Source organism: Plectropomus leopardus, chromosome 17 (assembly GCF_008729295.1).
Source record: "Plectropomus leopardus isolate mb chromosome 17, YSFRI_Pleo_2.0, whole genome shotgun sequence".
Lineage (NCBI taxonomy): Eukaryota > Metazoa > Chordata > Actinopteri > Perciformes > Serranidae > Plectropomus > Plectropomus leopardus.
The window spans coordinates 5,249,213-5,269,085 of NC_056479.1; the positions used below are offsets into that span (position 1 = coordinate 5,249,213).

The 19,873-nt window shown below is 40.9% G+C and overlaps 1 protein-coding gene across 2 annotated transcripts; it reads right to left on the bottom strand.

Annotated features, from left to right (window-relative positions):
• Positions 1-464: 464 nt before the first annotated feature.
• On the bottom strand, positions 465-18,465 carry sh2b1 (SH2B adaptor protein 1). Of its 2 annotated transcripts, XM_042504505.1 has the most exons (10): positions 18,319-18,465; positions 12,777-14,902; positions 11,067-11,168; positions 10,795-10,886; positions 10,611-10,693; positions 9,096-9,251; positions 7,439-7,650; positions 6,799-6,973; positions 5,675-5,765; positions 3,803-3,918 (listed from the first exon to the last, which is right to left on the bottom strand). In XM_042504505.1, exons 2-10 carry the CDS (start codon positions 14,502-14,504, stop codon positions 3,897-3,899), a joined length of 2,661 nt encoding a protein of 886 aa, XP_042360439.1. In that variant the 5' UTR covers positions 14,505-14,902; positions 18,319-18,465; the 3' UTR covers positions 3,803-3,896. The 2 variants fall into 2 exon arrangements, with proteins under 2 accessions (XP_042360440.1, XP_042360439.1); XM_042504506.1 differs by lacking the exon at positions 5,675-5,765 and having other exon boundaries at positions 465-3,918.
• Positions 18,466-19,873: the final 1,408 nt, after the last annotated feature.

Below are 19,873 nucleotides of genomic sequence, written 5' to 3' on the forward strand. Positions count from 1 at the left end.
TTTTATTTAAATTTCCACTCGACTTTATGAAAAAAAGTTGCTGGGAACTTGCTGTATATGATGTTAAAAGTAAAAGTTTTAATTAAACATTTGCCAAAGCAATTAAAATAAAGTTTTATGTTGGCGTTTGTCATTTTCCAAATTATTAATATTGACAGAAAGATTTTCATTTTTATTGCTAACGTATATTGGTTCCAAATACTGGTCATTGGTCTCATCAACTTCTAATAATCTGTATCCGTATCAGCACTGAAAAAACAATATTGGTCGACCCTTAATTTAAATGTAAATGATATATTATGTGTTGGAATTATACTGTCTGTTAAAATAGTTATAATTGAAGGAAAGATATATTTTATGCTGATTCATAACATTCAAACAGTAGTGCATCCCTAACAGTGTATGTGATTTACAAATACTGGCATCTCAATGTTGGAGAGAAGAAAAAAAGGCCCACAACGATGTTGTATGTTTCACTATATTTATATTATATCATTAAATTCAATGTAGTACCTGAAACTAACCACACAGGGTGGACAGACAACACTGCCCGCCCTCAACACACGGTCCCAGCAAAGAGAGAAAAGAGACAGAGAAAGGCACAAAGAGTTTTGAAACCGAGAAAACAACATTGAACATGATGATTAAGCGAGGTTCGGGTGTGGGGGGGTTGAGGTGCATATAGACAAATACATGAGCAAAGAAAAGACTGGTAGAAATGACGGGGTGGGTTATGTGGTGCGTAAAGAAACAGGCAAGCTCTAAAGTGAATGATGAGCGAAGACAGAGCAACACAGATGCAGGCTGATGACGAAGACGACAGACACAGAAAGGCACAAGTAGAAAAAGTAGGTGTTTTCATTGACATTTTCTGCTAATTGTATACTCTTTTTTGTTTTTTTAACCCTTGATGAATGGAGGATGAGGTTGAGGAGGAGAAGACAGCATGAAAAGAGAGTGAGGATACTGTAACCTTGAGAATGAGGCATTATAGCAAATCTTATATATATTTTTTGTTTCCTTCTTTTTATCCCAAAAATAAAAAAAGGCACAAACACATTTTCAATTACAAGATGGAGCCGGAACAACTGTTACATGGAGTAAGCATACAAAATAAAAAGGTGTCTTAAAAACAAAAATAAAATTAATACTATTATTCTGACCGTCATAATTATCATTATTATTATTATTATTATTTCCATCAATATTATTGTTATTGGTATCATCAATAATTTCTCTCCCAGTTTAGTTTTTTTTTCTTAACATCAGAGAGAAACAGAGAGAGAGAGAGAGAAAGAAGAGACATTTACTGAGTGATGCTGCTGAGTGTGACTGAGGTAAATGTTTCCTGCCTGCTCTACTTCATGTGCCACTTAGACCCAAAATATTACTCTGTTGTGTTGAGACGTCAAACCAAACTCCATTGAAAAATATGTCAATTTAATGTTGCCTGGAAATCGTGTTTGTAGATAAACTTTTATACAATTATATCCCTTATAAAAAATTTTAATCTGCCCACAATCTTGTTCCACTAATGAAGCTGCAGCTATTGGTTATTTTGGTTATCAATTAATCCATAGATTTCTTTTTATTTTGTTACTTGTTGGAATATATATACTGTTCGGTTACTGACTGCACCACACTCGCAGCGCAGAGCATACTCTGGGCACAGATGGAGCAGCACATTGGCAGGCACAGTGAAAGTGAAACTGGGGTGAATTTTTGAATAGATTTCTACATATGTACACATTTGTATACTTAATCTGTAGGTGATGGGATAAGATTTTGGTATCCAAAGTTTTCTGGTTTCTGTTTGCAGTCAGTTTGTAGTCCGAGTAGTATTTACTAGTTACATTTGAACAGCAGGTCAACAGTCCATGTGGAGAGGCGTAATGCATTGGCTGAAATGCCATCCCAGAACCCATTGGCTGTCTCACGACGAAGTTTTGATGGACATTTTAAGATTAGTTCAGTCTTGAAACCTTATCCCTTATCAGCTTTTTTTGATAATATATCTGCATTTCAATCAGGGCTTGCTATTATTTGAAAAAAATACTGCTAATTTTAATTCCAACAGAGCACTTCATTCAATACCCATAATGTGACAGGCATGAAGTCTTGTTTAGTAATATTTTTTGAACATTTTGGTGGCATCTCAGCACACTGAACGTCCAACTCTTTCAATTTCACCACACCACAGACTATATGGGTTGTAGCTGCTGTTGTGGGAGTGTGAGCTTCATGCTGGCAACAACTGTGAAAGTCCATCCAGTCACACATACACAGTGACAAGACTAACTGTAAGCATTACATAGCTAACATTACCCAGGGGTTAGTAGTAAAGGCTTTTAACGTCAGAATCAAGCCGTTTTGGTGTCAGTGTGAGTTTGTTGGGAAGTTTAACGGCTTAGAGCTGAATGTTGGGCCTGCCACTCTGTTCCTTCGGCTAAGATGGCAGATGTTTAACTGACCTTTCATATGTAGATATTTCTTTATAGACATAGTTAAAATGGCCGCTGCATGGAAAAGGCAGTCTTGACCAGGATATCTGCTGGCTATACCAGATTAGCCTGATATATTGGCCCTTGCCGCGTCATCAGAAGGATAAGGTTTCAAGACTGAACTAATCTTAAAATGTCCATCAAAATTAATAACAGAGTTGTAGCTGTAGGTGTAGTCTTCAAAATGTTTCATCCGAAACAAAAGTCTAAAGATATTAAATTTACAATCATGTAAAACAAAGTAAAGCAGCAAATTATCACACTTCAGAATCCTGATCTAGTAAAATGTTGTTCGCTTGATAAATGAAAACATATTTAAATCAATATTAGTGTTCATACTATTATTATACATTCAACAACATAATGTGTTTATTTTAACATTCACATTCACAAGTTGGTTTGGTCTTCCAATCAGACGTGAGTGTCATCTTGTAGTAACATTAATAATAATGTGATAACGTTACATGTAGAACCTCTAAACTTGTATAACCTTTTGAATGGAGGTTGCTGTGACATGATCTCTGTAGAAGAGAGAGTAAAGGTTTTGGGTCTACCTGCCACAGTACAGATGTCTGTAGAGCATGTTTGGCCTCTGGCTAGCGTGTGCTGTCTTGGCAGGACCACTGTGAGGTATCAGGACTGCTGGCTTCACAGCGCTCGAGCTCTCACTGCTGTTCATGTATGAGAAAGAGCCTGCTGCTGTGAGTCGTACCGGCAAAAACAAAGCTTATCTGACTAAAAAATAATAATAATAAAAGAAATGTACCGCTATAGTTAGTGTTGTAAAGCTGCTCTCACCCGTCTCTCCATCTGCTTAGTCTTCTCTCTCTCTCTCGTATAGTGTTAGTACTTTTACACCTCCTCCTCCACCTCCTCCGCTTCTCCTCCACCTTGCTAACAAAAGAAAAATACTGGTTATGAATGGCTATGATGTACGCCGCCTCATCCAATCTCACGTTCGCTCACGCACACACACACTCAAACACAAACACACATACACACTCCGCCTCCCCCTCCTGTTCTTCCCTTCATCAGAAGAAGGAGTACTGGTTGTCGATGGCACGGGGCGCCCTTGCTCCGTCCCTCTCTTCTCCCTCCACAGCTTCTAGTTGGCGGAGAGGAGTGTCCCTGTCCCTCTCCTCCCAGTCCTCCACTCCTCCACCACTACCACCTCCGCTGCCTCCACTTCCTCCTCCTCCTCCTCCTCCTCCTCCTCCTCCTCCTGTTGTCGCCATTGTCACCACAGATGCTCCTGCTGCTCCTCCTCCTGCTCCTGCTCCTGCTCCTGCTCCTCCTGCTGCTCCTCCTCCTCCTGCCTCCATCTCATTTCCTCTCTCCTGGGGAGGAGTCGGGGGCGGCGGCCGGCCCGGCGGCAGCGGAGGAGGCTGAGGAGGGCTACGGGGTCTGCTGGTCAAGTCTGCATGCAGCAGAAACAGAGAGAAAGAGAAAAGAAAGAAAAAAGTGGGGAAACGAGAGAAAAGTGTAAATAAAGGAAGGCAGAAGAGGAGGAGGAGGAGGAAATAAGGCCAAAAGTGTAGTGAAGGAGTGAAGTGACAGCACAGTCGGAGGAGAGGAGGGCGAGAGGCAGGAGAGAAAAAGAGAAAGTGACAGTGAGTGGCTGGTTAGGTGGAAGAAGTCTGCGGTCATGGAGTCCATGGGAGTCATGAAGGCAGTCCAATTCAACAAACACGCACGCACGCACGCACGCACGCACGCACGCACGCACGCACGCACGCACGCACGCACGCACGCACGCACGCACGCACACACACACACACACTGTTGGGCAATGTGATCTATAGTAGATATGTACACATACAAACCAGAGTAAGGCTGTAACTAATGATTATTTTCTTGATTCATTCACTGTTTTAGCAATGAGATGTCAGAAATGTGACCCTCACAGTTTCCCAGAGCTCTTTGTGACACCTCCAAAGTGATTTGCTTTGTTTAAGCAAAAGTCTTAAATCTGAGAAGACAAACAAAAGCAGCAAATCCTCATTTTTGAAAAGTTGGAACAGGAGATTTTTGGTATTTAAAGTTAAACTTTATTAATTATGAAATAATTCGATAAACTAACAACTTAAGCTTTAATCCAGGGTTTCCTGAAGTGTATTATAATGGACCCCTAAAATAACTAAACTGAAAGTAAAATGAGACGTCAGCCCGGTTACCACACATTACTTAATTGGTGGCAGCCAGCCATGATTAAAACATCTACAACCATGTTTTGCTTTTCTGTTTTTGGAGCTGGGGCATTTATTATAGGCGCTGTTGGAATATATACTACCTTACACCACATTCTTGGAGCACAGAGCATACTCTGGGACCAGATGGAGCAGTAGAATGTCTGATGAAGTTAACCTCTACAGCAGCTGCTCCTCTCATCACTGATCAGCTCTGACCTGATCAACACATCAATTATCCACCCTGCAACTCCTCAAACTGCTGCTAAGGGGAAAAGAGCTCATGATGAGTTCACTGACCCACAAAAATGTCCGAATTTAGAGACAGAACACCGAATGATAAAAAAAAGGGACACAAACAGGAAAAGAACAAACAAAGCGATGCTTTTCCAAAGTAGGTTTCCTTCGACCTAACCTCTTCGACCTCAAACGCCGCCACTTGTTCAAAAAAAATTACATTTGTACATACAAGTGAACATACAAGTACTTTCTTCTGATTAGCATTATTCTAAAGTAAAAGTTGTGGATTTTTTTTCTGTTCACTCTCAGCCTCAGCAGCCTCACATATGTAACAATCTAACCACACTGTGAGGCAGCAAACATCCTTATTTTTATCCATAATTTCTGCCTATGGTTATCCAAACTGTTATTTCACATCACATTACCTGGTATCGTGATTCTCTATTCACTATTTCACACTGTTGTTCTGTACTATCTGCAGGAAACCCAATTAAAAAGTTAAAAAAAAGAAAAGAATAACATCCCAACTTATTATCCCTTAATTTGCTCACTCAACTTCTGTTCTGCAGAATCAAATAGCAAAACTCAAATGCATATTGTGTTGAAATAATAATTAAATAGCTGACATGAGAGTCCTGAATGCAATAAGAAATGCGTCAATATGTCCAATTTGAATAAGCACATATATTATTCACCCACTCACTCCCAAACACTCTGTCTCTGTCAGCCGAGTCCGGTCTCACTTACACACAGTCAGAGATGGGGGTTGATGGAGAGTCAGGATGGCGCGTGGTGATGGCATCACAGACTGTAGGCCGACTGCCTGCCCTGTCCCGGCCTGCAAGGGATGAGCCAACGGATACAACAGACAACAACAACAGAGAGGTCAGAACAGCGATGGGTGCTGTAACACACGAGCAGATGGAGAGCGCTGCAGGTGAGTGTGAATATTTGTGGTTAGGTTTTTGTCACTAATGATTATTTTTAACACATTTAATACTGTGAGCGTTTGAAAAGGCATTTTGACTTCATAAATAAACTTGATTTTGGCAGATTTTGTTTGAGATCTATGGTTACATGGAAAAGCAAGGAGAACCAAAGGATGACATGAGTGATGAAGGGTTATGATGTGGCTGATGTTTCTGTTTTTAGATGCCATGCAGTATGTGTGTAAAAACAGCTGAGAGAAAGATGTGATAGCATGCATGTGCACACAGATAAAAAACTTTTTTTGATGGATTTAGTTCCAGCACACACACCTTTATGGTGATCTTCCTGGTTTCTACAGGCAGTGTAACACCTTTACACTTGCTCTAAGTAAACAGTGGCTGATAAACAACAACAACTCGTAGGAACCGAATAAATTGTGTATTTGGTCTTGTCCAACCTCTTTCAGACAGATTACATGACACTGCTGGCTTCATCTATCTGTTAAGGTGATGGCATCTTGTCATTCTGACAGGTGTCTATGTAGGGCTATACAGTGACATATGCTGGATGTTGCATGCGCTACAAAAAATAAGTCGGTGCGATAGCTGAAATTACTGCAGTAAAACCTGTGCGAGGCAGCTTTGAGCCAAGTGTGTGTGAGACAGCGCTGGTTTGTGTTCTTGTTTTTGTGTGAGGTGAAGCGATGGAGCATTAATATTCTACTTGGTGTGATTAAAAATCACGTACCTGGTAGGGATGCACGATAATATCAGCACATCATTGTTTTTTTTTCTTCAATGATATAGTAGACATGTACAAGAAATCAACCCTAAGTTGAAGTATTTTTCTTATTCCGCACAATGGTGCTCTATATTTTTGGCTGGTTTTGGCTTTTCTTGCGTCTTCTCTTTTTATATTTGGAGGATGGTGTTCATTTGTACCTGGCTGGCGAACAGCAGTGGCGCCCACAAAGCTGATGAGAGTGACGTCTGAGGCGCCGCCGGACTCCAGGGGGATCGGGTGCACCCGGAAGTGTTCCAACATGTCAAAGATGGACTGGAACCAAAGGTGCTGCACTCTGCACTGACCGTCCTCATTCAGGGACAGGCGGAGGTGCTAATGTAAAAAGAGGACAGTCATGCAAAAGTCAATACTTTTTTCTTACTGAATTTAATGAGAGAAAAAAACTGTATGCTGATCATTCTCTACTTCCAACTTCTCCAGTATAAATAATTGTAAACTGAGTATCTTTTTACTTTTTGGACTGTTAGCGTTGTGGACAAAATTAGACATTTGAAGACCTAGGTCTGTGGACACTGTGAAGGACACTATTTCAGGCAGCAACCAAATAATGCATTTATTAAGTGAGAAAACTGAAAATGTAAATAATCACTTCTTGCATCCAGAAACATGTAATAAGTAGCTCTAGCTGTCAACCTACAGAAACTAGTGTGAAATCTTAACATAGGCCAACAGATGCAACTTAATTAAAGGATCTAACATATACAAAATTTTCTCTATCTAGGAAAACAGGAAATGAATGAGTCTCTCTCACACAAACAGAGTTGAACCCTGACTCACCTTGGCCTTGCCCTGGAAGTTAAAGGTGAGGACATATTCTCCTCGCCGTGTCTCACTCTGGCGAACCAGGAAGACACCGTGGCTCGCAGGGCCTCCAGCTAACACCAGCTGAGCAGCTTTGAGACGGGACAGTGTGCCGTGGAACCACTGACACTCGCTGAGCGGGTGCTCTACAGCCTCTGCGGTCGTCACCTCCGAGAACAGGAAGGATCCTGGATGGGTGAATGGTACATATGATACTTTAGTGCTTCAGAGTTAAAAAGATGGTATATGTAATACTTTCAAAGCACAAAGTACACATATCTTCATTGCAGATTTCACAAAACTTAAACAATATCGTTGAAATGTCGATAAAACAAAATTGCGAGATGACTGCGTTTCCAAGAAGCATGGTAATGGCTGTTCAAAATATTAGCAGGTTTACTTTGATTGCATCCACTGCACTAGCCGTCATTACTCCAATCCAAGGCAATGTAGGCGTGTTATACGAGCCATTATGGAAAGGCGAGCCCCTCATACGTCGGAGCAGCCACGTATGAGGGATTTCTGGGAGGTGATAGTCCATGATTTCATGGAGGAATTGTGGATTCAAAACTTCCGGATGTTACGCTCAACTTTTAAAGTTATGTGATGCAATAACACCTCTCATAGCTCCTGCTGCATCATGAGGGAGCCAGTTCCTACCAACACACACATAGCCATAGCACCACGTGACCTACAAAAGCCAAAAAAGTGTTTTCATTGCAGTTTTGTAAAATATGTCTTTTTCAAATCACCTGAAATACCACCTCATGTAAGCGTAAAACTTTTTTGAGATAAATGTTTTTTTAAACTGGTGTGTTTCCATTTGGCGTATTTTATATACACAATTTCAATTTGCGTAATTTCAGCATTCATGGAAACCCGCCTTCTGTCTTTGTGGACAGAAAAGACAAAACTGGAAGACTCTTTGCTGCAGCCCAAACACAGTTTTGATTTAATTCCTAAATATTGATGGTTTTAAGGGGACAGTTCACCCAAAATCAATAACTAATATTTTTCCTCTTCCTGGTAATGCTATTTATCTATCTAGATAGTGTTGGTGTGAGTTGCCGTGTGTTGGAAACATTGGCAGCAGAGATGTCAACCTTCTGTCTCATATAATGGAATTAGATGGCACTCAGCTCCTCCCGCACTACACCCGCCAACTAAATCACCCTGCAGAAGGAAGCATACAACAACTGCTAGGTCACCAAGCACCACTGAGCCAGCTAACATTACAGCACAGCCAAGGAGGACGCCATTAATGTTTACGAATCGTGCTGCCATTAGCACGGGCCTCTCGTCCATGTGTAGATGCACGCTTCCTTCTACGCATTGATACGATTGGCGGGTATCGTTCGGGAGAAAAAAAATTGTCCATACATGAAACTCAGTCATGATTTCTGAAAGACACATTGCTGCTGAGTTTTTCAAATGTATTCTTTTGGCACTTTAAGCACCACAAGCCAAGTACCATCTAGTTTCCAAATACTTGAGAGAAGGAAGACATATCTACAGTCGATATCTCCAACACTCTGCAACTCACATTAAAACTATCTAGACTTTTAAGTAGAAGAAAAATGTTTTTTTACTTTGGGTTTGACTGTCCCTTTAAATAAAAATATTTCATATGCACCTGTGGCGTCTGGCGTCTCAGCAAAAGGTGTGCCCAGACTAGCGCCGCCTCCGCCAAGGATCCGACTGTCTGGTTCATCGAGAGGGGCTCGAGGGGGCAGCTCCGGTGGGAGAGGATCCATTAGAGGTGAGGAGCCTCCGATTCCTCCATAACACACTGAAACGAGGAAAAAGAACCGGACAGAGGCGACAACTGAGTTATAAAGTAGATAACTGTTCAACAGTTTGCTTGGCTTTTTGTCTGTTGTCAGATTGCGTCTCTTTTGATTTTACTGTCATCTGTGGTGTAATGTGGTTTTATGTTGTCGTAATAGTCAGAAAATTGCCTTCGGGCCAACACTGGCACATTTACAGTGACGCTGGTCAATGTGCATTGTCTCTGAAAATAAATAAATACAAAATTACAATTCCAAACCAGGCTAAAATCACTTTAAATTGCAAGTGTCACAACCAGGGCTCATAGAAACAGAACTGGGAATTTAAAAGGACAAAAGACACTTAAAACTGATCAATAATGACTGCTGCCGGCTATAACTTACAGATCTTTCAAAGTGTCATTGGCTGCACCCTCACAAATCTGCTTTCATGATGCGAATCTTCTCTTATACAGCCATTGATGTAAACACAAACATCTCAGAGAGAACTCCTTGTTTTAATTTACAAGGAGAAAACTTCACACAAATTATAGCACTACAATGTTAGTGCTCAATTCAGATTTTTTCTAGATATGATTTTTTGAATGTAGCTGTTCACATCGTCGTTTAAAATATGGCCGATATCAGAATCTAATGTGAACTGGTCATAGCCCTGATGTGGCCTGAGTGCCCAGAAGAATAACAAAACCTCACACACAGCACGTTGTGTATATGGAAGTAAACAAGAAGAAGAGGTCCATAACAAACATGGAAGCTACTGATGTGACCATTTATGGTTTCATTTTTAAGTTATTGTGCAGTGACTCCACGGGCAGAAGACGAGGCAAGTCAACATTATTTATTTCTATAAGTATTTCTATACAAAACAGGCACGGGCAGTGGGTGAATGATACGAAGGGCTTCGTCACTCTTTACCTATGGCCATTCTCAATGCCCATGCGCAATTTCAGATTGATTTGGCAAAATTAAGGGTAGAAAAATGGATGGATTCTTCTTTTTATAGCAGGATGTCAATCTAGAGTGATGTAAATGCACTGGATTCCTCTGAGGTCGCATCTCAAAAAATCAGATCTGTGTCTGATTTAGAACCACATAAGAAAGTGGCCCAAATCTGATATAAAAAGATCAGATTCCATGTGATTTGTACTGTTCACGCTGTCATAAACAATCACATCTGGGTCACATGGGGGGATCAGATTCAAGCCACTTGTGCCTACAGTGCGAATGTAGCTTAAGAACTGTTGGCAAAATTACTATTTTATGTTGAGGTCAGATGTAACCTAGAAGTTTCCTTACTCTTCAAATACTGCAGCCCCACTGCACTGCAACACACTGTAAAGCTCTCAGTATCACAGACATACCTTGTGAAAGACGGTCAACTATCTCGGGCGTCCCACTGATATCCAACGGGCCAACACACACACCTTCAGTATCTTCCTGTTCACTGCGGGAGAGAGAAAATAGGTAGTTAACTCATGCTGTTGCACACATTGCCTGTCACCATACGTTAAAGTCGGTTTGTGCCCCTGTTCACTCACTCATTACCTAAGACAGATGCCATTCCTGATGTCACTCAGCCAGGCCCTCATCTGTACGGCATCACGAGTCTCGATCACGTACTGCGCCGACCCTTCCAGCTGGGACGGAATAAAAGAAGAAGACAAAGATGAGGGGTCAAGTTTCATATTGGTCACTGGACAGTCAATCACTAAACAAATGCACTGAGCCCAGAAACTCTTCACAAGCACTCCCAGTGTGAATTTTCCCTTTAGAGACTAATCAGCGAAGAAAAGATGGAGGGATGAGGGAGTGACTACCTGCAGCAGAAAGGTGTTCTCCTTGTCAGGTACCTCCAGCGCTGTGGTGCTTCTCACATCCACGATTGAGCAACAAGGGACTGTGAGCCGGGGCTTCGATGACTGGGGAGGCAAACCAAGCAATATCAGTTACTGCTGTTTCTCTATCACAGGTTACTACATAGCCATCGATACAAAAACTGAAACATAAAAAAACGTAGCTGTTGCACAGGCGGTCATTGGCTCGAATATTTCTTGTCCCAGCTGCCAGCTAAGAAATAGTCTATTGCATAACCCTTTTTACAATCAGAATTTTGCGTTTTTGTTTTTAATACAGTTAAACAAACCAGTTAATTCCCCATTTCCAGTCTTCATGCTGCTGGCCGTAGCTTTTTATTTTAAGTACAGACAAAACAGTGGTTTCAATCTTGACATCTAACTCTAAGCAATAAAGCAAATTTGTAAAATGATTTTCTCATGTAATGGTTTTATCTATAAAAAGTCAGAGAATATTTAAAAAAAAAAAAACAGCTTTCACAAGATCACAGAGTCAGAGGTTGCAACTTCAATTTTTTTCTTGTATTGAACCATCAGAGCTGGGTCGATCCCTGGTCAAGTGTACCAGTGTCCACCAGTTTGATTTTGTGCAAACCGGCTGAACCGGCATTTGTCATTATGGAACGTTCTGGACAATTGAAAGCAGCCTACGTCAGCAACCTCTGCTGATGGCATCATGGTGCTTGCACTGCATTAGTAATAAGCAATATGTCATGACAATGTGATTAACATATTAGTATATTTTTTTTATAAAGTAACTAGCAAAGCCACTAGTGTGTGACAGGCTGTGCACATTTACAGATGAACTGAGGCCTGCAACAGCAAAGCCCTCTGTCTCTGTCTGCCTGTCTATCTGTGTGCATGTGTGTGTGCATCTATTTATCTCTTTGTTTAAACACAACTGACAAATATGTGGAATAAATGCGTTACTTCAGTAACAAATGTGATTTTGTGTACTGTCATTTTTGCTTTCAAATGATACGTAAATAGCATATTAATTTTAATTGTGACTTAAATCATGCTTAAATAAATGGAAAATCAGGCCACATGTTTTTATTACATTTTAATTGTCAAATTTCAGGATTAAACTAACAATGTCCACAGTGCAGTATGAGTTTGAAAATTACATTTCAAACACCTTGTCCTTTTCGTTCTAATATGGTTATAATATGCCCATAGGAGTGTGAAAATGGAACTGCAAAAGCAGGCAGACATCTCTGTATTATTGCATTTTCATTTCAATTTTTACCCAAAAAACATATGTGTGGAGAATTATAAAGTTATTGTGGAATTAAATTTCCATCTTCAAGTTTACATTTTTATCTCAATCAAGTCCCCTTGGGGCTTCCATAACCTCACGCCCTTTTTGTATTGAATATTTTTATTGCAGCATCCTTTAATACTCACGTTATTAAAACTTTAAAAAGTATTATTCAAATTTAGAGTACATAGTATTTACAGTGTTTTTTTTTACTTTTTGTTTTAGTTTAATTTTTTATGTAGAAGTATTTTGGACAGTAGATACTAATAATGTTTCCTAATCCTAATTTTTTAAGTCACAAATAATAGAAAGACAACTGAAATGAGAATTTTTACTGGCTCAACTGAAAACAAACAAACAACAAACAAAATTGTCCCAACGATAAAAGGCATGTTTTGATGTTTCACACTTACTTTAGGTGGAATGAAGAATTCCAAGTAGTACTCCTCTCCTCGCTCACCACCTTCTCTGTCCCTCTCTCTGAGGACCAGGCGACACTTGTGCCAGCGTCCTCCTCTCCATGGCACGTTCCCTCCGCTGGCCAGAGGCTGCACCTGACCTGCCTGAGCCGCAGCAGATGACGCTGAGGCGGCGTTGTTGTTGTCTGTACCGTGATGTAGTAGACCGAACGAGAAGCCGGAAAAGCCGTGGCTTCCGCTCAACTCATCACTGGATGAGCTAACAGTCACCCCGCCCTCCCGCACCAGCCGGCCCACCTTCCTTGGAGGTCCCATGGCTGCTGCGGCAGCGCTGCTTGGAGGCAGCGTGGAGGAGGCGGAGTGAGGGCCGGTGGTGGTCGGGGTGAGGACAGGAGGAGGGGATCGTGACAGTCTGAGTTTTTCCAGACGATGGCTCCACTTCTCCTTCTCACCTCCTTCACCATTGCTCCGCCGGCGATCCCGAGCGGCCTCCGAAAGAGACAGCGAGGTGGCGCTGCTTGAAGATGAGGGGGGCAGTGAGGAGGAGGAGGAGTGGGGAAGGGAGAGGGGCATGGACAGGGATACAGGCATGGAGGAGGTGGGTGTGGGAGGCTGTGTACCAGAGTTCCTCTTTGAGGTTGAAACCAAGGTGGCGTCCTGCACACCCATAGTGTAGCTGTAGCTAGAGGGCAGCTGGCTCTGGGCCGAGTCACTGGAGGAGCTTCGCCAGTGCAGGATGCCCCTGACACTCCCCCGCACACTACGACCCACACTCCGCAGAGAGAAGCGCTTCTTGAGTTTGTTTTTGGAGGAGTTGGGCGTACTGTTACCTTTGGAGTCGGGCGGAGGAGTGACCGAGGAAGAGGAGGGTGGAATCTGAGGAGTGTAGGAGGGGTCGGCACTGTCCACCTCTGCAGACTCTGCTTCCTGCTCCTCTGGCTCAACGTCTTCCCCCACAGACGCTACCCCTAACCAGCTGTCCTCCTCTTCCTCAACCGGTGCTTCCCCATTCCCAGGGACAATCATGGCCCCCCTCTCCTCACGTCTCCCATTGTTTCCTCCGACTGAGGAGCAGCATGACGACGATGAGGATGGAGGCAGGACTTGGCTGTGGGCGTAAGAATCCTGAAACCTGTCCCCACTGCGGTTCTCCAACACCAGCCGTGCCGGCGCAGGCTTGGATAAGGCCCGTGTAGTGTTAATCGGGGGACATGGGAGGACAGCTCCCCCAGACACTGACAGGGGTGAGACTGCTTCCTCTTCCAGGGAAGTCGCGTCTGACTGGGGAGCCCAGCTCGCCATGTCCTCCCTCCCAGAAGCACAGCTCGGCGGGAGCGCCCCCTCCAACTCACTCTGGAAGTGACGAACGAAACGGTCAGTGAAGCGCCGGCAGAAGGCAGCCGCTGAATCTGGGGAGTAGTGGGGGTTTTCCAGGAGAAAAGCCCGAAAGTGGCGTGCAAAGTCACCGGCTGCAACGCGGGCATGGAGCTCACAGAATTCGGTCCAGCTCAGGCAAGGCGATGGGGACGGTGTGGGGGTGTCTGACAGGGAAGATGGGTGAGCCTGGGGGGGAGGGCTCACCAGAGGGGGCAGAGGGGGTGGCCGGGGGGAGAGCGGCAGCAAAGAGGGAGATGGAGGGGAAGGAGACGGAGAGGGTGAGGGAGGTAAAGGAGAGGAGTTTGCTGCCCGCGGGCTGGGCGGGGTTAAAAGAGAGCCGTTCATTCTGATGGACTTGATGGTCTATCAAATCACTTCAAACATACAACAGAAAGCTGAAGTGATTGCACAGCTGGGATAACTGACTGGGGGCAAACACGGCACATTGGTCTAATAATTTACAACTGAGTGTGAACTTAAGTGTTGTGCTCAGCCCCATCCAAAATGAAGACTGAAAATGCACCGGACCCATGCAAGATGGGGTTAAAAGAGGTCAAATATCTCCAAGGCTAAGCTTTTTGCTACATTATTTTGTGAATTTAAATACTTAATCATCTCAAGAGGAAAATATTGGATTCAGACAGCCAGTCGATGGATGGGTTGAGGAGGTTTGATGTGTGGGATTCACAAAGTCTGCCCCGTCTTCACCGTCTGCCGTACATCCAGAGAGACTTGGCCACATCCTGTGAAAACACAAAAACAAACTTAAATCAACTTTAAATGATTTATACTGCAAAACACCCGAACGATCTCTGGGTTAATATGTTATAATATAAACATAAGAAAAACACAGGAAACATGAGGTAGATAACATCAGGATGCGGGTAAAGAAATTAAGAAAGGTATTAAAACAACAATACAAAAAGAAAACAACAATAGAAAACAGATGGGTTTTTAATCTGAAAATCTCAACACAGCTCCCTGTATTTGCAATGGGGGTTTACTCCAAAGGCTCTAGCCCCCAAAAGCTTTTTATTAAATCTAGGGACCAGTTTAATAATCTGTATCAAGAGAGCAAAATGCCAGCAACAGGGCCTTGGAGAATTTTAAAATCAGTTGGCTTGTTGTACACCACCGTCTGAGATCTTGTGAGGACTCTCACAGTGGCATTTTTGACCAATGAAGACCCGTTTTTGCTGTCATGGGACGGCAACAAAAAAAGTTTCTAATATCTACAAGAATTTCAGCATCTGTCATAGATAAATAGGACAAAGTTTGGCTATGTTACATAAATGGAACAGCAGATTTTTTTTAACATTCTCCCTGATATGTGGTTTAAGAGAGAAACCAGAAACTATTCCCAGACTCTTCACTGTGTGGCTCTGCGAAGAAGAAATGCAGCCATCAAGATTGACAGAAACATCCACAAAAACTGTTCTCTGCCTGACTGAAAAACTAGTACATTTACATAAGTACTGTACCTAAGTACAATTTTGAGGTACTTCTTTAAACTTCTACTCCATTACATTAGTAAGGGAGATATTGTACATGCTACTCTATTAATTTAACAGCTATAGTTTGTGTTTCTAACGGAATTTGAATCTTTGTGTGGGGATAGCTGACTCTCCTCTCTAAATTTCTAAAGTCAGATGTTTTTGCGTGTCTGTGAATGCAGCACAGGTGGAACTCGTCCTGAGTTCTTTTTTCCTCATCAGTAGTTTGAGGAGTTTGAGTCGTGGGGGGATAATTGATATGTCGATGTGATCGTGGCTGATCAGATGGATAGATGAGAGGAGCAGCTGCTGCAATATTTTAGACCCAGCTCAATCAACTGTTAAGTTTCACTTTTGCTGCGCCTGATGTTCTACTGCTCCGTCTGTGCCCAGAGTAATCTCTGCACTCCAAGAGTGTGGTACAATCAGTAAGCGAAAATAATATATATTGTGTAATAGCAATCCTAAATATGTTTTAATCATGGCATTCCACCACAAGTAAATGAATGTGTAAGAAACCATGAGGTAGATGTTAGCTTACTTTGCAGACTAACAAAATATCATCAAAGGCTCAACAAAACAGATTGCTTACTTGGCCAGGGCAAGTAAAATGTCACGTCGGGCTCGCAAACCTAGCATCTAAAAAATAATGTAACACATTGTTACCAATGCTGATGAAGGAAATAGCTAGAGAGTGAGCTGTCTTGCTTCCATCTCATCCCAGTTGAGATGTGCACATACACAATACTTATCCGGCAGTCTAACCACCTACAAATGAGGCCATTTATAAAGCAGCAAGTAAAAACTGACGTTGGGCAAGTAGATTACTGACACTAAGACTGAACCCTGGGATCACCTCGCAGTTATCAAGCATTACTATAAATTTACTACCCAGTAGTATATGAATAAACTAAATGATATAAGCACCAACTCCATCAGCTACAAACAATTAAACTATTCTTACATGTTTATGTATAAATAATTATATGGAATAGAGGGGTTTTTCTGCTGCATCAACAACTCTTCTCAGACTCCATGCATGATTTTAAGGTCAGATGAACTTTTACTGATCCCTAGATGGGAAACTTGGGTGTTGTGGCAGCACACAACACAAATAAAAACATATAAATATAGAAAGGTAGAAAATAAAATAAGAAAAGAATACAATAGAAGCTATAAAAGAGCTATTAGACTGAGCATTTTGATTATGATACTTTTACCTAAGCAGGATTCTTTTGGACTTTGAATTTAATATTTTTATACTTTTACATACACATTTCCATAGGGAACATACATACATTTCCATAGGGAAAACCTGCAATACCACATTTGTTATTTTTGAAGATTAAACATTTAAGTTAAATCACACCTAGTTAACTTAACTTTTCATCATTATTAATCATTATATTTGTGATGGTTATCAGATGAGGTATGTGGATAGTTTGCATACTCTGTTGTAACATGTCATAATTAACTCAAATTCGGAACAAATTTGAAGTAGTTTAGTGTTTTCTTCTTTATACACTTTTTCATTAAACTTCACTACAACTCAGAGGGAAATACTGTACTTTGTATTACACTAAATTAATGTGACAGCTTTAGTTACTTTATAAATTAATATTTTAGTTAAAAAACATATGAATATATACAAACAGAACTGAAACATTTAGTTGACTGACAGAAAAATAATTGGACACTATTTTGTTGGTTAAAGTCATTTTCATGTAAAAACATTTCATGGTTCCAGCTTCATTAAAGCTGGAACCATGCAACAACTGTGATGCATTAGAAATTATGTTGAGGTTTATACTGTTGTTTCTACAAAAACATTATGATGATGCCATTTTGGGCTCTGGGTAATTGTGACGGCATTTGTCATTATGTTCACTATTCTTTACAAACCAAGCAAGCTATCAATTAATGGAGAAAATAATCAGCAGATGAATACATAATGAAAACAATCACTAGGTAACAGTTCAAAATGAGCTCCACCTCAACCAACTGCAGCAGTATACCCTGCTTTTACATTAATGCGTGAGTTATAATAATCGAATGATACAATGTATAATAGTGTAACAGTCACAGAATACCTTTTTCTACTTTTAATACGTTCGGAACATGTTTCTGTTTGTACTTACACACTTTTACTGAAGTAAAATCTTAAATACAAGACTTCTACTTGAAATCAAGTATTTGTACGGTGTGGTATTACTACTATTACTGAAGAAAAGGCTCTGAACACTCCCTCCACGACTGTTCAACAGACTGATGATTGCTAACTAAAAGTAATGTGCCTTAATATCACATCCTCACTCGCTAGCCTGCTAACATGAAATAGCAATGTGTGACTCTTGCTCATTCAGCTTTCTCTAAAGACGTGTAACGTTCGCTAGCTAACAATAGCTAACTAACGTCAGCTTGAGCAGAACCTGCTCTTAATTACCATCTTTATTTACAACTAGTGGTTACATATAGATTGTATTTTGAGGTGGCTACTGTAACTTGTCGCTGTGACGGCCACAAATTGAATCATCCAGCAAGCAAGCGGCTATCACGAAAGATTCTTTGCGAGCTAAGCTAACCGTTAGCCAGTTAGCTTAGCTATTAATAAACCAGTTAGCTAGCTATCAATATTGCTTCACCAGTGTTGTGTGTGTTTGCCCTACCTGTACATCACAGTCCAGTGTTTTCAGCCGTGTCTTTTTGATTAAACATGGCACACATTTCATCATTCTTTTAGTCTACATAACGGAAAAAAACATCCTTGGTAAAGGTTGTTGTTGTTGTTGCTAAATATGAATATTGCTATGCCTTTTGCCTGGACCCGTTCTTCTCGCACTAACCCTGGTTCTCGCGAGAGTTCATTCGTTAGGTTGGTGTCCGTTCGTTGACAGCTACTGTTGAAGAATTAAAAAACAGAAGAAAGAAAAAGAAAGAGAAAGAAACAAAGAAAAGAAAAAAAGCGCTAAATTTACACGGATCAGTCGCTTCCCCCAAAATGTAACGGTAAATAAAAAAGGAAGACCGGGGGGAAACAGAGAAGTAGACCAACCAATACATCCATGAGAACGACACCTTCTATCGGATTTTAACCCCTCACTGTCAAACAAATAATCAAACAAACAATAGTCATGGAGGAAGTAATCCGAACCCTTTACTGCAGTAAAAGTACTAATGCCACTCTGTGAAAATACTGTTGTAAGTAAAAGACTGCATTGAAACTAATCAAAAGTATGTTAGGGACTGTTCCGTACTTGTTAAATGGGAGGAGGGGGGGGGGGTTATTTTTATTTTTATTTTTATTGTAACCCTGAAGCTAAATTTTTTTTGATGTGTCCACCATTACCTCCTTTATACACTTACCCTTTTATGTTTGAAAGTTAAAGTTGAAGACGAAATCTTGCGGTTGAAAAAAATCTCGATTATTCACGCCATTTAAGAGTGCCGATTAGTTTGTGCACATAATTTATTTTTGGAAAATTTTTAAATAAGTAAGTTAATAAGTAAATGAGTCACAGAATAACATGATTTTGATGAAATATCACTTTTTTTAAGCTTAGATGTGTTTGTTTTTTTCTGACAAGCGTTTGTCGCACGTGTCCAAGGACCGCTGGGAATTTAAAAATCCAATGCTAATTTCTGTTTTTACAGTTTCTTGCTATGATAAATATTGTAATTTAACCACTTTTTTTAAACAGAAAATATGCCTTTCAAACCAGTATGTTTTTTTGTTAATAATTAAAAAAAAATCAGCAGTAAAATAAATACAAAACACAGCCATTTAAAGTTTTACACCCCTCCCCTATGCCAAAAAAAGTCCCTTCCCTATGTTTAAAAATTATTTCACATGCCTCCTCCTTTTTGTACCACCCCTCCCTCCTCATAAATAATGAACATTCCCTAAACATGATCAGGAAGTGTACTTTAAGTATCAGTGAAATAGTCAGAATTACCCAGAGCCCAAAGTGACGCTTTCACCATGTTTGTTTACAGAAGTCACACCCCAGCCACCCCCTACTCTTACAAATAAAGTACAGTCCCTACAGAAACTAAAGCTAAATATACAGAGTTACATTCACATGTCTGAGTGCTTCAGAACAGTATAACACAAAGACAAGTGTATTTAAGGTACTTTAAAGGATTTAATTAATCATTAAAACAGTATAATTAATGTTCTTCACTAATCTTATTGTCTTGAGAAAAAAATTAAATCTGAAATTA

Coding starts and splice junctions, on each gene's coding strand:
- sh2b1 (XM_042504506.1), bottom strand. CDS start 14,504: ATGAACGGCTCTCTTTTAACCCCGCCCAGCCCGCGGGCAGCAAACTCC. Junction 10,694..10,794: donor AGGAATGGCATCTGTCTTAG/GTAATGAGTGAG, acceptor TCTCTCCCGCAG/TGAACAGGAAGATACTGAAG. Junction 9,252..10,610: donor AGTTGACCGTCTTTCACAAG/GTATGTCTGTGA, acceptor TCCTCGTTTCAG/TGTGTTATGGAGGAATCGGA.